Here is a 19,357-nt window from a genome sequence, read left to right as displayed (position 1 = left end):
TTTTTTGGCAAAACTTTTGCACCATTAGTTTGTCATCTGTACCTGGCTGTTCCATCTGTGAAGCGTCCACTCGTGAAGCGAGTGGGTGGGAAGGAAGGGGAGGAAGGCGGAGTTGTTTTGTACTTTTATGGGTTGTAGAGAAACCTGCCTGTCTGCTTCGAACGGAGAGAGAAGAGAAGGAGGAGCCTGCTGGGTGTGGAACTCCAGACAAAGGAGACATAAACACACTGACACTGGAGAAGTGAAGCAAAAAAAGGAAAGAGACAGCTGGAAAGCGTCATTTTGCCTGAACTCCAACTATAATTTGGGAAACGTCTTGAAGAAGGGATTTATTTGGTGTGTGTGTGTGTGTGTGTGTGTGTGTGAGAGAGAGAGCTGTGTGAGCCTGTTTGCAAGCTGCTGAGGTATGTTTGTGTTGGAGCTGGACTTTACGTATGCTGCCCACAGTGCGCAGAAGTGTGTGGGTTAGTGTGTTTGGGATGGAAAAGTGGGGCTGGCTCAGCAAACAGCTCTGCTCTTAGCTTTACGCCATGGGGGGCTGCCACAGTTACCCCTCGGCTACAAAGGTAGATACCAAGACTCCTCAGCCGTCTGACATCCACAGTGAGAAACTGTAAGTTGCATTTCTTCTTACCTACTTCTTGGTTTACATATAAATAAATGTCCTTTCTTACACGCTCTCTCTTTCTGCTGTTCTCTTGATCTTCTCTAATGAATCCAAATGTTGAACAAACTGAAACTATTACTACTACAGAAACCTGACTACACATGGTTCAGAGGAATGCCCTCCAGACAAAAACTAAATGTGTGTGTGTGTGTGTGTGTTACATACTTGTGTGATGCCATCAGTGATTGTGGGTTTCTCTTACACCAGTAACACATGTTGTTGAGAAGATGATAGCTCCTAATTTTCCAGCCTACTGGCTGTGCTAAAGAACATTAACTTCAGCCCTACGGCTGACGGAAAGGTGACCAGACTGCCAAAAGCAAGGGTGCAGCATTTTCAAGGGTGGTGGTGGTGGGGGGGGTGTTCTGTTTACACACAAACATAACATTATGAATGGCCTCCGGGTTCATTGTGCTTGTGTGCGCTGCCAACCGGCAGCCAGGAGGCTGGTAATTGAGTTAACACCGTGAAGCTGCAGAAGAGCAGGATGTTGGTATAAGGAGTTCCTGTGGACATTAGAGGAGTTTGGCTTGGATTTGTGCTACTGTGCCACGCATAGCAAATGTTTACATTCTTCACTGTCACTATTCACCCCAGTGCTGTACCTTTAGGCAAAAGTCTCCTGTTTAAACCATTAAGCAAATTATCTCTCCCCAGCCGCCTTTCTCTCACACATTTACACCGGACCGGAGGGAGGGAGGAGTGAAACCTCATACAGAGAACAGTGTTTTCCTTATCAGATTAGGCAAGGTCACTCTGTGTAAACCTTCAGCTGCCGCGTGTTTCTCCATTTGAGTACTGCATTCTTCACTGTACTTAGAAATACTAAAGTTTTAAGCGGAACTTTTTCCACATGTAGTGCTTGTCATTTTTAAAACAACAATAACACAGATTTCTGGGAACCCAAAGGGTTACACACATTTTACAACCACAATCTTCAATATATTTCAAAGGATTTGATATGAGACCAACACAATGTATTATTGTGAAGTGGAGGAAAGATTAAAACATTGTATTGTTTACTTTTTTGTCTTACAATTAAAATCAGAAAATGTAGCTTGTATTTGTTTAGCCACCATTACTTTGATACCTTTAAATAAATTGAATAAATTGCTAACAGGAGTCACTTAATCAAATATAATTCAGGGCTCCTGTATAGTGTAGAAAAGTTACCAGTAGATTTTCTGTTTTTCTTCTTTTCTATCTTTTTTCCTCCTCCTATCCTCATACCTTCCTGCCTATTGTTCTTCCTACCCATCTTGTTGCCTAAGTCTTTACACATACGTTGTGGTGGGCCTCCTTTCATTCTTAATTTTTTTCTGTCTCATTTTCTTTCATCCTACTTCCCATAATTTCCTTTTGTGTGCTCTTCCTGTGTTTCCTTCCTTGCGTGCGTCCTCCTTTTGTTTCACTCCTTACATCCTTATTTTTGTCATTTGTTTCATTCCTCCCTAACCTCGTGTTCTTTCTCTCCCTAATGTGATTTCTTTCCTTTTCCATATGCCCCATCTCCATTTTTACTACCCTTTCTTTGTTACTTACTTTCAGTTGACAAATAAATTTATTTCAATCCTGCCCACTGCAGAAATATCTCTGACAAATTGGAATTTTAATATTTTATATCAATATGAATGTAAAATACCTACAACCTGGAAAACTGAGTATGAAATATATTTTTGTAAGAAAAGTGTGGTTGTCTGGTTATTTAAACTTTGTAAATTGTTGTGTGAGGTTTTTTTTTTTTTTTTTTTTTAGAAAACCTTTTGAATAACAGCATTTTGAGGACCACAAAGTACATTAGATGGGTCAGGGATAAAGTGATGTGCCAGTTCATAGTAGGGCTAGGTTAAAAAAATATCTGAAAAATCTGAAAGTTTTTGAGATCACGCTGCTCATTTATCATCTGAAAATGAGTGTAATGCAACTGCAAAGAGACCTCTGGTGAGGAAATCAGTTTCAGGGTAACCATAAATCATGCATTCCAAAAACCTGTCCTTTATGAAATTATATTAGAATGCTCCAGTCAAAGTGCAGCCATAAATCCATACAATCTGTGAAAAATGAATAAAAAGGATTTTAAATACTTTTAAAAAAATTCCCCACTGATGTTTCAGGTAAAAGTGTTGACTCAACAGAGTAGTTAAACCTATCGCCCTGTTTTAAATAGTCAAATTACGTTGCCATGTTTGACTTTCCAGAATACTTTGGCATTTGCATGAAGCATTCCCTGCAGACACTCCAAACATGTCCCACTATCATTCTCAACACATGTAACTGGGAAGTGGTGCATGGTGCAAAGCCTCACAGCTTTACTCCATCCACTTATTTTCTCTGCAACCCTGACCACTGCAGCAGTCGGCCTCATTATCAGTAATTACTGCAGCCCTGATTTGATTGGCTTTATTGCATTAACTGCTGAAGTATTGCTGTTTTTGCAGTATTTTTTATGTTTTTTCCTGACGTGTGAGCCAGCAACAAAAGGCTCAAGACAGACGAGTGCATTATCTCCAAACTGCAGTAGGAATAATTAATCCACCATCCCATTGGTTGTTTTACGGGGCTGTATTTCCCCATTCTGCAGCCTTTCTAATTTTGTTCCTTCGCGTCATTAACTTTATGCTGTCTTCCCAAGCGGAATCAACAACAATAACCAGGAGGAGTGTCCGTATCTGCAGCGGCAAAATGCTTGCCAGAGGATTACAGACGCTAACATGTTTGCCCTCATATCATTGCCGCCTGGCATGGACAAAGCAGAGTGGCTGGCCAGCAACAGTGAGTATCAGCTGATGTTTGTGTTCCACAGTAGATGCCAGGAAAAACATGGCTATTGGTATTCATGTCTGTTATGTTTCAGCTGTGGCTTTTTTCAACCACATAAACCTGTTCTCCAGCGCTCTGTCAGAGTTCTGCACTCCCAGCACCTGTCCAACTGCCTGTGGACCAGGCAACACGTAAGTTACTGAGCATTGCACTGCAGCCATGGAGGGTGGCTAAAGGTGAAAATTACATGATAAGGCATACAAAAAGATAGTTATGTTCAAATTCCACAGGTTTTAAGGACAAAATAACAGCAACAGAAAAAAAGAATAGAAATAAATAGCTATGTAACAAAATAACAAATTAAGAAAGAAAAAACATTTTCAAATTTATCTTAAACTATAACTATACAGGTAAAGGGAATATCTGTCACTTTATAGTACATGTCTATTTTTGCTTAAAGTGAATGTTTGATTCTTTAAAAGAATCAAAAAGTGTAAAGCATTCTACCTTGTTCTCATTACGATTGAACAGGATTTATTTAAATACCAGAGAGTTAAAGATGTTGGTGTCTAGTGGCTCCAACATCTGCACAGTGATTTACTGTATGTTGTTTGTAGTGGTTGTGAATATTCTCTGGGGACATAACAATGAACCATGTGCATATAAAATGACCGGAACAAAATAGTTTAGTAAAAGTTATCTAGCAAAAAGTTCTGTAAGCTCCTATATGATGATAAAAAAAAAAAAAAACTTTAATCACAACAAAGCAACCCCAAGTGTTTTAATCAGACATTAAATAGCCTAATTGTCCAAAAACAACACTTGAAATGTGATCTAGGGAACAAACCAATAATGACTGGATTTAGACGTCTTCACCACAGCAGATGTCTGAACTGAATGGAGTATTTCGATACTGTGATTCAATATACTGTGTAGCTTAGCACCATTTCAATGGGAAGAAGGAACCATCTGACATGAGGGTCTTTGTTCCCGTCTCCAGGGTCTACTTTTGGACTGATGACCATGGAAGGAAACTGAAATGCTCTGCTCCACTTTACTTTGACTACGCCATGTCGTACATTCAAGAGCTTCTGACTGATGAAGATGTGTTCCCCACTAAAGCAGGTAGCTCGCACTGATATCTTTATGTTGCTCTGCCACACATCTTCATCCAGGTGGAACTTAGAATCCTTGTTTCTTTTCTTTACTTCAGGTGCAACGTTTCCTACGGGATTCATCTTCCTGGTTCAGAAGGTCTTCCTGTTGCTCTTAAGGACCCTGGCTCACATTTACTGGTCTCACTACAGTGAGGTGCTTGCTCTGGACATGCACCCACACCTCAACACTCTTTTCTTTCACCTGACTCTTTTCTGCCAGCAGCACTCGCTGCTGGAACCTGAAGACATGAAGCCTCTGCAGGACCTTATTAACGCTCTGGAGCGGCACGGATGAAACACTCAAATTTCCTTACTATTGCTTATTTATTGGTTTCAGTCTGTAATATCAGACTCTTCTTTGTAGAACTCTGATTTATGTCATAGCTTAGATTTTTTTTTTTTAAAGACAAATCTGGAAGATGTAAAATGCCAAGATGATATAAGAGTTATGCTTCTAGTTGGGAGCTCAGTTATTCAGTTATTGTCTTTTTTTATCATAAAATCTATATTGCATGTTGGTTTTTAGCATAACTGTGCATTATTTTATTGTCGTCATCCATACCTTCTTTCATGTAAGATTCAACTTAAATGTTACTTCAAGAATTAATCGTGGCCAACCAAATGGAGATGTTGTTGTACTAGGATTCTTGAGGTCCCACAAGAGTGAAGTGTAGATGTAGTTGCTATAAACGTTCATCTCTGCAGATTAAGATTTTGCTCAATCTTTGTATAAAGATTTGTGGGAAAAGATTGTGACATGATGAGCGACTGAATGCTTTTTATTAAAAGTAAGTTTTATGTGAAATTCTGGAATTATAACAGTTTGGTGTTGTAAACTGGATACCAGATTTTTTTTCTGCTCCCTTTTTGTTTCTTTAATTTCAGATTTTGGATTTTAGCATAAAAACAATTCATCCATCTTTTATGTAACTGTGCACAAACCACTTTATCCTAGGTTTATTGAGACATTTCAGTTTCCGACCCCGATTCATTGCCAAGATCCCATAAAATAAAATGGAAATTTCTTTATTGGCCCATAATGGGGAAATTTTTCAAGCCCTTATCAACTTTTTCAACAATTTTTTTCTTTCTTTTGTGATGGAGCTTAAAGAAATGGGAACACAAATGTATATTTTTCAAATTATTTGCGACCACCATGCATATTTCTACCCTGTCTGTGCCACTAACAAAAAAAGGATTTAGAAAAAAAATAGAAGTATCTTTATATATATATATATATATATATATATATATATATATAATTTGACTTATACCTTTTGCTTAGCTATCTTGTAAAATAAACTTGGTTAGCATAATTGTAAGTTAAAGACATTTATGCTGTATATCTTATCTGTGGTAAAGATAAGTTACAGTTCATAGACTGTAACTGTTTACCACAGGTAAGATCTTGATTGCTTGCATGAGTTGAGTTTATAAAAAATACTTTAAAAGAATGCAAAATAAAAGAAATGTAACTTCTGGAAACGAGTTATTGTCATCACATCAAAGAGACAAAAGCTTAAGTTCACTGTACTCTGTTAACCTTCTCAGTCACCACATCTTAACCCAGTAGATTTGGAGAATGGTGGAACGCAAATTTCACATAATGAATGTGCAGCTGACAAGTCTGCTGCAATTTCTTGATTCTGTTGTGCAATATGGAAAAAAAATCTCAATAATTGTTGCACCTTGTTGAATTTGTACCATGAAGACATAAATCAGTGACAAAGGGAAAAGGAGTAACAGCAAAGTATACCTATTAAAGAGACCAGTAAGTGTATTAGCTAATACTACATTCCAAATGACCCTTTGCAATGTAATTATTACATACAGTACATCAATGTTGTAAGCTGTGCAATACTACCAGGATCTTATAATTTTAGTATTTTTAATTAACTTACCACAGCCTTTTTAAAAATGTAATGTAGCAATTTCTAACAGTGCAACAATTTTAGTTGTAACTATAGGTATGTTTTTTTTACATGTAACTTACAGTTGATCATCCTACCAATAGAAATGCACCAGTTTTCTTTTCTAACTAACAATATATTTTTTAATCACAACACTTTCAAACACATGAAAAATAAAAAAGAAATATAGCAAAAAGGTGAACATGAACATTATTGTTTTTTTAACAATAAAATACAAGAGTTTGCACATCTTTTAGCTGGTCATCTTGTAATTTCTTATATCACCACTAAGGGGCGACCAAAACCATGCAGCTGCAACCTCCAAAACGAGTCATTGCTGAAATCGATTAATTAAACCAAGCAGTCATACCCATGGCAAAAATTGAGACAATCAATTACATTTTAACAACATATTTTTAAGAAACGCCACTTATCATTCTGGTGTTATCATGAATTAATTTCTGCATGTTCTGTTTGGTTCTGCTGCGCTGAGCACTCATTATAGACGATGTCCACTTCTATCTAATATGTTTGACATATGCAACATAATAGTTGTTTTACTCTGGAGTCCATGTCACAATGTGACGTTCACTGGGGTGATTCATCTTATGGTGTTCACATTTGTTGACACCCCTGGTAAAGATATGTAATAGTTTTACAATGAATTAATATTTTTTAGCAGCTGGCCTACCATCAATTTAAGTTAGAAAAAAAATATCACATTTTTAATTTATTTCTCCACAAAGTTTCCAGATGCACAACAATTGGTAGCCCCAACAATCAGAGCAACCAGAATTTCTGTTAACTTTTAGTGACATGACTTTCTGTGACATAGAGAGCATTTCTTTTAGCCATTAGTCACAAGTCGATCAGTCTAGTTGCTCATTTAGCAGTCCAATTTTATTTCTTTACCTCCTCAATGAATAATGCATTTCAAAAGAACACTTTAATATCCAAAAACCTATCAAAACAACATTGTAGAGATGTTTTAAATGGGAAAACTATCATTATAGTAATTGTCAAGTCTAAGAATAAAAACAAAAAATAATCATTACATCATTAAATAAAACACCACATTTATAAAATCCAAATCATGCCAAAGTGTACACAGAATCTCTACCTTTAGCATGGAACAAATCCAGTGTTGAGGCTGTCCTTCTGAGAGTTATGAATTGTTCTGGTTTACACTGGAATAACAGACAACAAAATAGTGAAATGTCACATCTTCACTATTGTATACAAACCCACTTACAAAATTGTTAGAACATTTTTGAAAAATACATTTTTATAACTCAAATCATTATAGATAGAATAGAATAGAATAGAATAGAATAGAAGTACTTCATTCATCCCAGCAGGGAAATTACTTCGCAGTTACAGCATAGAGACAAGACAAGACAAGAGACAAGACACAATAACAACGTCCGGGTGTTTAGTCCGGAGTTTGGCTGTGGCAAAGCTGATGACGTCACAGGCCACCGCTGCATCAGCTGTGTAATTGTAAGTGTATTACATTATATTGATTAATGACATAAAGATTAATGTTTCAACCCTTTATTTATGTTAGTCGTGGTGATTTTAAACACACATTACATCAACTGTAAATACAGCCTACATGGTGGTTTATGATTGGTTTATAGACCACAAAAATCATCGCATCAGAGGCATTTTAGCAGCACCTAGTGGTCAAAGTTATTCATAGTTTTGTCTATTTATTAAAATATTACTTTTAGGGTTGCTGTGGTGGCGCAGGAGTTAAGCACAACCCACATATGGAGGCTTTAGTCCTCGACGCGGCTGTCACAGGTTCAATTCCCGGCCTGGCGACCTTTGCTCCATGCCTTCCCCCTTCTCTCATTACACACTTTCCTGTCAATTCGCTGTCATATAAAGGCCACCAGAGGCAACAAAACCTTAAAAATATATATTACTTTCAGAGTGAGATTGCAAAAAAAAAAAAAAAAAGATTCATTTATTAAATTTCTTTTTCATTCAATTTCAATTTTAATTTTAAGGGTAAAATGTTGCTGGTTTTAAAGGCATGAGAAGGAAATCAGGGCAAAAATAGTGAAAAGGGTTCAATTAAAAATGGAGCGAACAGCGATATCTAAAGTGCAGTCTTTGATTTCAGTCTGACTTGTTGAGCAGACACAAGTAATGAAAACTGAATCTTTGCAAGGTGCTTAATCTGCAAAGGACTCAGAGGGGGAGAGAGGATAAATGTGGGTTGTCTGGAGTTTGTGTGACCGCACACCCCTGCAGTCACACACACTCCGAGGCTTGTTCTCTACGCAGGTTGAGGATGTGTTAATGCACATGCTGGACTGAGTCGAGGCTGCAAACTGAGCTCAGACTTTAATACCACAAACTGCTGAGTCACAGACAGGAGCGCCCTCACCGCACAGTCCTTTAATTAAGAACTGAAGCCACCTCAAAATACAGAAGAGTCCTTTAATTAGACTCAGACTCTGATGTTCTCATCTGTGTCCTCCTTGGCAGAAAAGAAAAGTTATTTCATGGTACAGAGAACAATTTCACTGCAGTGGATGCTTGGACTACTGTAGTACCTCTACAGATCCCTTACTTTCTTTACTTCTTTACTAATTCTGAACACAATCTCTTCAGACCTTTCATGTCTGGAGCTCATAAAACAAGAATCGCAGGTTGCCTCAGAGCTGAACTCTTTGTTCATCATAATCAGTTCATGCAAAGCTAAAACCTTCTTTGCTGTTCTAATGTGTAAGAGCATTTTTTCCTTATAGGTGCATGTGAGTTACAAACAGATCATCTGAAAACATCATCAGCTCAGAGCTGGTCTTACCAAACTAAATCCCAATGCTGCTGGACTTATGTTGCTCAACAGGAGAACGTCACAAAGCAGTAAACAAAATATTCTTAAAATACTGAAAATGTTTTAAAGGAAGAGGTTCCAGAAATGAATTTGCTTGAAATTACTTCATTAAATTTTATTTGCTCTGAAACACACCGAGGACAGCAGTTAAATGTCAAGTTTTGCTGCTGACCTTATAAATGTCTAAATGTCTGTCCTTTATGGAAAAAACATTGTAAAAAGGCCTGAGGATGTACGAACACTTTACTCTTTTTACACTTTGGGTACAACATGTTATTTATCAGACAATTCCTTCCAGATATTGTGTATTCATAACAGTTAAGACCCCATTTAAAAAATAAAAGTTTATCAAGTTATATCTCAATTTTAAAAAAATCTATGTAAAGGCAGTTTTCAACAATCCTCAGAAGATTTTAAGCCTTTACAATCTTGTAAAGTGTAATGGAGACGAGTTTCTCCATTACACTATTATGTTTCCGTTGCATTATGAAGCCAAAAGAGTTGTGACATAAAATCTAACTTTAGATCCCCTAAACAGTCTTCAGGGGTCCTATTACTCAGGCTTACACATTTACACACAATACAGCACACGGTTTTCTGCTCCAACTACTATCACATGAGAAGACTGGAGCTTTAAGGGGAGTTTAATTAGGTTATTGGAGGTTTTGGTTGTTGAGGAGGAAAAAGAATAAGCCTCCCTCCTCCCGCCTCCTCCTGCTTCTCCAGAGTGGATTTATAAATGAGAAACCCTCCAGTTGTTCCCAAAGAGCACTCCAATCAAGTACTGACTTCTCACGTCAGATAACAGGTCAGTGCTCAGAGGACGCAGGAGACATGCCTGATGATGCTGGTTTTCATTAAAGCCAATCCGGAATTCTTTACCTGTTAGACAGGACTTATAATCTACAATTTTACTTTGACTCAGCTGTTGCTCACAGCTGTTTTCTCTGTTATTTAAAAAAAAATCCAATTTTTGATCCTACCTGGCTCTACTGAGATCTGCCTCCTACAGGAAGGTTTGCCCCTCTCTGCTGCCATGACTGGCCTCCCTCTGGTGTGGCTGTGCTTGCTGCTCAGCCTCCTGCCTCTGGAGATCCAGTCCCGGAGTCTGAGAGCTCACAGACACAGGTAACCCTCTGCTTTCTTGAATCACAAGCTCTTAAAACAATTCAGATTACTGTTTGCACTCACACAAAAACGGCAAATACACACAAATCATGCTTTTTTATTTGCTAAAGTCTTGTTTTGTTTTCAACACAAAGCTAATTATAATGGAATTGGACTTTGGAAAAGAACAGATTTTATGTAACAAGATTACTATGTACTTCTAACATCAGCAGAAGTAGCAGGACATTCAACATAGGATGATAGGTGTTGCTTAATAATAATAATGATAGCAATAACAGTAATAATAATGATAATATATTTAAATATTCACTTGTTTTCATTTCGTTGTTATTGTTTAGACTTATAGCATGAAACACTGTCTGAACTTTTATAATTACAGTTAAAAGGGAGGTATTATGTCAAATAGTATTTTTTGAGCTTTACATCATGCTTTAATATTATTCCTTTATCAAAAACATACCCAGAGTGTTGCTTTCATTTTTTTCATGCATGAGGAATGCTTCAATCTCGCTTGGCAGCCATTAAGGGGGTGCCTAAAAGCTTGCTAAACGCTGCTTATTTGTACAAAGCTCCTCCTTGGAGCTGCAGTCTCTAGACATGCTGTTACCTCACAGAACTTCCCTTCCCAGAGCACTATGTACATGTGGGAAATACATAAAATGGCCTCTTAAAAAGGTAAAACACTCATGATTGTAGTTTCGAGCAGCAGTTGGTGAAAAATGAAGTCCATTAGTGCTTTTTGGCATTCATTTATGTGGGAAAAGGGTCTACCAATAGAACGAGGTTATTCGTCTCTGCAGCAGGAGGTTGAGATGGAGGTGAGGGTGATTTAGTGGGATTTGGGGCAGGAATAGATTCACATACCGAGGGGCCAAGCTTCACCCTGGCAGTAGCAAAGAGGGAATCTACAACAATAAAAACACAAAGAGCAAGATAATGTGGAAGTCAGGCAGGACAATTCAAAGTAAATTAGTTTAACCTTAATAGCAAACCCCTGGATGTAGAGGAGAAAAAAACATCTGAGTTATTCAACTCAGGCTGATATTGCATCACACTGCCACTTATCCAAAATGCGAAAAGAGAACAAGAAGCTGGTAAAGAGAGAGAGAAAAGGAGGACCTTATTGTGAAACAGCAGGAATCTGATGGAGACTCAAAGTTTTGTCTGTGCAAAAAGAGTTTCGAGGAGTTGAGGAAGGGAGGTGTGTGAACATGCTGATGTGTGCTCATTTTGTAGACAATCTCTTGCTGTGTTGGACCATGGGAGAAATTTTGGTGAAGCTCATTTTGATCTCTGTCTCCTCATTGGTTCACATTATTTGTCGCAAAATTCACACAGGAAGAGAGGAAGTAAGATTATTTTTGACAATTCGAAATGATGGAATGGTGGATGTTTGTATTTTTAACAGGGAAGAGGATATAATTTTACAACAAGCTAAACTTATTCAGTGATTTTTTTAGTTGTCAAGAACTTCAACTCTTAACTTGCTAGCAAAGCCCTGTGGAATCTCAAATATATCCCATCTGCTTCACTTGGGTTCTATTACCACATGTAGGGTGTGTCATGAAAGTCATTGTGCTAAACTTCCAGAAATGATTGGCAACTGGCTTGAGATTTTTCCACTGCAATATGTGCATTTAGTTTTATGACTTTCCTGAGATTGATATGTCTCAAATAAATGCTTTTCAAATAAAATGCTGCTCTGAGATTCAGGCAGGCATTTAAAACATAATTAAATTTTATTTAATTCTATTTTAATAATTTCCCATGGTGCTGTTTATATGTGAGATCTATCCAAATTTAGAAAACAAAAGACATTACTAACATTAACACAACATTACTGCATGTTTGGAAAGCCAAACTTGTATAACACCACATCCACCTGAGGTGGAAAAACTGGTGTTGGCAAAGTCTTCATCTAACATTTTGAATTCACAAAGTGAAGATATGTACAGTGATTAGTCTTTTAAGGATGAGGAAGTCAGGAAAAGTGCTTGGTGACGCAAACAAGGGACATAAAGGTCTTATGTTCTAAATCCAATCCCCACAGGAGTGAATGGTTGATATTATGGCAATAACTGTAATTCAAAACCTGTATAATTCTGGCAACATTCACATTGACTTCCTGCTGTGGTTCTAACCAGTAATGTTACTCTGCAGATCTTGGTGAGATACCTGATGCTCACGTCCTTTTTTTAAGAGAGGAGTGTCCACAAAGATTTTTCACTGTGAAACATTGCTTTTGAAATTACTTTTTCACTTCTAAAAAGAGAAATACAGAAAGTATTTCCATTTCATATTTTGAGTATTCATAGGTTTTATGGTTAGTGTTCACCTGCATGAACACTTGCATTACTACACCCATTCAATATTTTGTGTCTGGCTTGTTTTGCCTTTTTCAACAGCTTCAGTTCTCCTAAACACCCCAGTTTCGTATCATTTTGCACTTTAAAGAAAGTTTCTTACGCATGGACAACTCAGTTTGTTTTGTGCCTCAAACAAAATAATGTTTCTAGGCAAAAATAATAAACAGAACTTATGATGTGCGTAGACAGATCAAAGGATCAAGAGGATGTGCTCATAAAAAATAATGAGGTCAAACCCATGACATTGATAGTGCTTCACTTATCCAGGAGAACACAATGTTTCCCACCAACTCAAAAGTCGTGAACATTCAGAAACAAATTTTTCTTTCATTTGTTTGTGGTAAAATCATTACCTTTCATTTCTTTTGATTAACTTTTTTTTTTATTTTATTTTTTTTACAACTGATACATAACTCTGTACACATAATAAATTTGAGCCAGCTTTATTTAATTTTAACTTGCATAACTCCAAATAACAAATGGAACTCCCATGATACACAGAGACATTTTTTTCAACTACAAGTGATTGCTTAATCATATAATTGTTCTGGGTGGATGAGTGTTTTAGATGGGTGGAAAGAAAATATACATATTTCTGATACATTTAAATAATGCCATAGTCTGTTTAAAGTGAGGGTATCTTTACATTTATGTGCAATTTAACAATATAATCAATTATCAAGAAATGGAATTGGGTGTATTTAATGGGTACATTGAGCACCCATTAAAACCATTTAAAACTGCTTTTACCAGTAAAACACAGTGAGAGATTGCATTTGTGTTGGCAGTGAGGGGCCCGGTGTCCAGCCAGAGGAGTAATCAGAAAACCAGTTAGTATTAGCTGCTGGATTACTAACTGTTTTCTAGCCCACTTTTCACAGCAAACAAACAAATAAAAAAATCTTTAGCAATCATTTTTACATTTTGTTTAAAGGTAAAAAATAATCGGATAAACAAGCATTTACTCATTTGTAATAACACAAAATTGTAGCGTACCCCAAAATAAAAAATAAGCAAGGAGATTAAGTAATGGGTTTTATGAGATACTTGTGTATTTTATATGTTTTCCTTCTTCATATAAGGATCATTGAGAACAAGAAAAAATGGTTTGCCTTTTTTTGTGATATAGGGATTGTAACACACATACCATGAAAGTTAAACAGAAATCCAGTACTATCTATCTATCTATCTATCTATCTATCTATCTATCTATCTATCTATCTATCTATCTATCTATCTATCTATCTATCTATCTATCTATCTATCTGTCTGTCTATCTAATGATAAACTGAGCTTAATGCACTTTAAAAACTAGGATCAATTATAATGTTTATGTGATCAGATTGAAATTCCTTTTTTGTAAACTCTCTTGAGATGTTTGCTGTGAAATTGAGCTGTATATTTAAAGTGAAATTAATTGTATGTGTCCTTTTGAAAAGCAATATACATGAATTCCACTATCTTGGTTCAAACACACATAACTTTTGTAACAATAATTAACTTTGCTATGTCATTACAATTTTTCCTCATGTGTACTGGATGTTGCATAATCTCTAAAGGGTCATACGACTTTTATGCATTTGAACTCTTGAACGTCTAAAGAAAAAGAAAAAAGGGGCATTGTGACGACTGAAGACAAAAACTTTGCAAGTCAGCATGGAGGTGGGAAAATGAGTGCTTTATAGACACACATGGGGAAAAGTGTTGGAGCCTCTCTGCAACGTCTATAATGCTATTCATGGCTGTAACTTCCCTGTTCTCTCCCTCTGTGCTCCCCCGAGAAGCATCAGTTGCATGCTGTCGTTGATTAACTCGAAATAATATTTTCTTTAAGCTGTGCTGATGACCGAGCAAACAGTAGCGTCAGCTGCTTCTCAGGTCTGTCGGTTTGAACCACTCCAGTCTGGTTGGGTGCAGCAAGGAGAGCAAACTTCTGGGGTTGCTGGCCCATATTTGAGACTCAGGGAAATTTCAACTATTAACTAAGAAATTACAAAGGAAACAAATAAATCATTATTTAGCAGCTCTGCTCTGCAGGGTCAAAAGTGTAGGCGCTGAAAGGGTTTTGAAGAACACAACAATCGCAAAGTGATTATTCTGTGAGGCAATTCTGAAACAAGTCAAAGTCCTTTTGATATTTCCTCTACTATTTTTATCTATTTTTTCACTGCTTGGAGAAAAAGATCAAATTTACAATCTCATGACGGGAACAATTGCTGTCTTTCACGTTTATAGTAATGTGCATAGATAAGTCAAAAGAGGCCACAGCAGAAAGTTAGGAAGAGTAATGGCATCATTTATGGAGAACTGAAATCAGGGATCAACGCAAAACATAATGTACAACCAAGGAGAGAGTGGTGATAAAGACTTCTGCTTGAATGTGAGGTGCAAGTTTTCGGAAAATCTGACTAAATAAAGGAGGAAGTCTGAAATAAATGTTGTCTTAGAGCAACAATTTAGAGACCTAGTTGACCAGCATACTGGACATGTGATTTAATAGCATTCTGTGGCAAGCTTAGTCAAACAAAATTATTCTTAATTGTGAATTATTTTTGTTGGTACTGTCTGTATTTATAGTTTTGGTAGAACTAGAATACAGTGAAATAGTAACTTAGGTCTTTTTTATAAAGGATAGCAATAAATTAATTTCCCATTTGTAAAAAAAAACCAACAATATATTTATTCTTCTGTATTATTTCCTCTTTTTTCAGGTTAGGTGAACCCAGAATCTGTAAAGCGTCTTACCCCAACTCCCCACCAGGTGTGTCTGATCTTTCTGCTGCCATCAGTAATCCAATCCCACAGGAAGATACACAACACACTGGGAGGGCCCCACCGCACAGAGACCCATCATCAAAGTTGTCTGACATGCTTCTTCATGGAAACAATAACGCGCTGCCGGTGGAACCGGTGTGGCAGCGGGGTTCACGGGGTCGTCGTCATGCCAGCAGTGGAAGTTCAAGGGGCCATGGTCATCTGATGAGGGTGGGGTGCGTTCTTGGCACCTGTCAGGTGCAGAACCTCAGTCACCGACTCTACCAGCTAATTGGACAGAACGGCAGGGAGGACTTCTCCCCCATCAACCCCCGCAGCCCCCACAGCTACGGCTAGCATCACATCTCCAATCAGAGGCGTACTGGAGCATTCAACCTTTCCAAATCATTCATTTCCATTGGACCACAAATGGAAAACTTGACACCGATGTTTACCCTATCCATTTTAGTTTTTTTATAGTTGTAGCAGTAATTTTCAATGACTTTTTGATAGCACTGTTCTCACTGAGGAATTTCTTTAGATCTGTGAATGTTACGGCATTTATAAAGAAACAAAATGCTGTGAGAGAGTTAGATGTCAAACAAACAAAGGGTAAATATGGCCTAAGAACTAAATCTGTGAATTACTAAAATGTTCCTGAGAGAAAAAGAGCCAACTGGTGTTGTGTCACATATGCTTTGTGATTTTTCTTTCTTAATGATGAGGGGAAGTGGCAGGAAATCATTGAAGAGGTAGGAAACCCCAGCTTCCTATAATTTTAGGATTTAGTAGCTAAAGAAAGGAGAAATTGGAGAGGCAATGCCTGATCCCGCCAGAAGTATCCAGTCTTGATTCAAAGACCCGGGGGCTCTCACAGTTTATTATTCCTTTTATAATAAATTGTGTTTTTCATGACAAGTTGAGACAAATTTATGGTTTCTAAATCAGCCATGGTATGCGATGGCCAGTCAAGACTCGTCCATGCAGATGTTCCAATCAGGACTTTTTGTGATACAAATCAGTCATTTGGGATTAAGCATTTGCAGATACCAAATCCCAAACCCCTGCATCTCTTGCAGGTCATTAGACCTGCAAGTGAGGTATAATGACAAAGCTCTAACTTAAGTTTGGGTGTTTGGTCTAAACACAGCAAACCAGAACAGTTTTAATAGTTTAATAAAACCAATATTACAGAGATTTTATTCAAATTGAACACTTCTACTTTCAGAGCAGAACTCCTACCACTGTCACCTCAAAAAAAAAAGATATTCTCCAAACTCAAAGATCTGTAGAGGTAAACTTTTTCCAAACAAAATCTTTTGAACACATTTGTACAATGAGTTAAGAGTTTTATCTTTTATTTCAGCTCAATTGACAAAGTATGGTTCCAATTTTAGTGACGCATGAAATATAAAACAGCAATAATAATTCACTATTTTATGAATTCATAGACTTAGTTTGTTTTGAAGCTTGAGGTAATCCAATTACATTTATCTGTTAGTTGAACTGTGATAAATGCAGATTTCCCAGAACTGATCAGATATTCACAATTATTAACTGTATTTGGCACAGAAAACAGTAGGAGCATACATTACAATCAATTAGATGACAAAACTTGCCTTATCTTAATGTTCTTTTAAAGTAAATACTGCAAATAAGAAAATATAAATCCTACAATCGTGTCGGTTTTTCACCAAGTTTAACAAACATTTTACCAGCAGACTATTTTCTCAAACTTAGCTGTCTGCCTAACATCAGCTTTCAGCATCAATATTGTTCCTGCTGTCTGAACTTGAGTGAGCTCAGTACTAATCTCCAAAAAGCACTTTAATCTCCATGTGCAAACAAGCAGCTTTAGCAGCGAGGACAACCACTGACCACACTGACCCCTCACTCCAAACGCTCACAACTCAATCAACTAAAATGAATGCTGCTAATCCAGGATCTTTCTGCAGATTTCTTAGCAGAGACTGAAGGTTGTCTTAACTTTCAGAACGAACAGAGGACAGTGGATGTATCAACGCACTGACTGGAAACTGGAACAGAGTGGGATTTTGCTTTTTTGTAGTAGTTATTTCCAGGCTTTTAAAATAAGCCTAAATGGGATTACTGCTATTGAGGTCTCTTTTTGTCCCTTCTGTTTCTGTGTAGGAGTTCAGTCACTTTAGTTTTGACTCAGTTTTGCTCTAAACTGTAATAGAACAACATGAAAGCACTTTGTAAGCATGGCTTGAATTTTAAAAGCATGTCTTTATTTCTATGTCAATAAACTACTGAACTAATTCCTCAAGTGTCCTTTTTTGAGAGCCACTTTTGCTCAATTTTAGATTTTGCAGAGCTGTTCAATCGGTCATTCTAAAATAGAAAGAATATGGCAGAACTTCAAACCTACCTATTGCAAGTGGGTCATCACCTAAAGAGATGACCTACTTGAGGTCATTCAGCAAAACAGTCAAGAGTGGTCTTATAACTTTGGAGGAGCCGCACAGGGGAATTATTACACATGTGCTTCTGGTCTTTATGAAAGGATTATGTGTTTTATTATTTAAAGAATTTATAAATAATTTCCCTATGCAGTTTGCCTCAATCTATGTAGCAAGAGCAGAACTTTTTGACCTACACATGAAATGCTATGTGAGACTAAAAGCTAACGCTGCACATCATCCTGGAGACAACACTGCCCAGGAAACACAGAGATGGAAGCATGATGCTGTGGGGATGCTCTTCAGAGACCAACCCTTACATCATGGGGTAAGGGTTGGAAATTAAGTTTTCTGACCAACTGCGAAGTTGGTCACTGTTGATGGCCAACAGAGCAATCCTAGAAGAAAATCTGTTAGAGGTTACAAAAGACCCTTCAGGATAGCAACAAATCTTAACGCACAATCAGAGCATAAATGGAAAATTTTGAATAAATTATTTATTATTTGCAAGACTATAAAGTGAAGAATTCTGTCACCTCACAGAGACTTTGCAGGTCCATCTGTCTGCATGCATAAGTTCTTCTCTCTGGGCCTAGAGTATGAATGGGTGAGTGTGTCGGGGTAAATTTGTGTGTGTGTTGGCCCTGTGTTGAAGTGATAACCTGTCCTCAATGCCCCCTGTCTGTGTCTGCAGGGACAGGCTCCAGCTCACTATGACCCCACAAACAGAACGTGTTTATCTGGAGCAGGTAAAACACAAAATTCAAGCAAACGTCAAATATTTGCTGTATGTACATCTGATCTGACCCCAAACAAAGGAGCAGAGCACCAGCAGGTGTGTCCATGTAGATTACATCAATTAACCATGACAACGTTCCTCACACCTGTCTAAGCATTTTTTTTTTAGTGTCTGAGCTGCTGGAAGCTGCTGGTGACCAATATGGACTGGAGGCAAAAAGGATGTTTGTGTTCCTTGACTATAAGGAGCAGACAACAAAATACAAACACAGTGGGTCATTGACTACCTCCTGTTTGAACTATTTAGTCCACGTTATCTCTGTGCATATTGCATTTAAAACAGCTGACCAAGATAACGAGGACCTCTGATACAGAGAAATGTCGTCAGAGCTCTCTCTGTGCGCAATTGGGTCAATACCCAGAAATTATACTCTTGAGAAAAGAAGAGGGCCTGTGTCATCTCAGTCGATTTTTTTATTATTTGACTGCAGACTGAGCCGATTCTGATAAGCAGACTCTACTCAACTGATTCAAATGTAGAATCAAAACAATTATATTAATACAACTAATATGTACGTCCAAAAATTGCTGATTCATTCCACA

The 19,357-nt window shown here is 37.4% G+C and overlaps 2 protein-coding genes across 3 annotated transcripts; both read left to right on the top strand.

The window, feature by feature from the left end:
- Positions 1-150: 150 nt before the first annotated feature.
- Positions 151-6,069, top strand: LOC114152769 (MOB kinase activator 2). The gene is made up of 5 exons (XM_028030768.1): positions 151-613; positions 3,300-3,439; positions 3,522-3,618; positions 4,428-4,552; positions 4,641-6,069. The coding sequence occupies exons 1-5, from the start codon at positions 531-533 to the stop codon at positions 4,877-4,879; spliced, it is 684 nt and encodes a 227-aa protein (XP_027886569.1). The 5' UTR covers positions 151-530; the 3' UTR covers positions 4,880-6,069.
- Positions 6,070-10,061: 3,992 nt separating this feature from the next.
- On the top strand, positions 10,062-16,127 carry adm2b (adrenomedullin 2b). Of its 2 annotated transcripts, XM_028042316.1 has the most exons (3): positions 10,117-10,153; positions 10,358-10,473; positions 15,551-16,127. In XM_028042316.1, the coding sequence occupies exons 2-3, from the start codon at positions 10,382-10,384 to the stop codon at positions 15,948-15,950; spliced, it is 492 nt and encodes a 163-aa protein (XP_027898117.1). In that variant the 5' UTR covers positions 10,117-10,153; positions 10,358-10,381; the 3' UTR covers positions 15,951-16,127. The 2 variants fall into 2 exon arrangements, with proteins under 2 accessions (XP_027898108.1, XP_027898117.1); XM_028042307.1 differs by having other exon boundaries at positions 10,062-10,473.
- The last annotated feature ends 3,230 nt before the right edge of the window (positions 16,128-19,357 follow it).

The sequence above is a fragment of the Xiphophorus couchianus genome, chromosome 2 (genome assembly GCF_001444195.1).
Source record: "Xiphophorus couchianus chromosome 2, X_couchianus-1.0, whole genome shotgun sequence".
In the NCBI taxonomy this organism is placed as follows: Eukaryota; Metazoa; Chordata; class Actinopteri; order Cyprinodontiformes; family Poeciliidae; genus Xiphophorus; species Xiphophorus couchianus.
The sequence above is the reverse complement of the archived record's forward strand: the minus strand, read 5'-3'. Positions and strand labels throughout refer to the sequence as shown.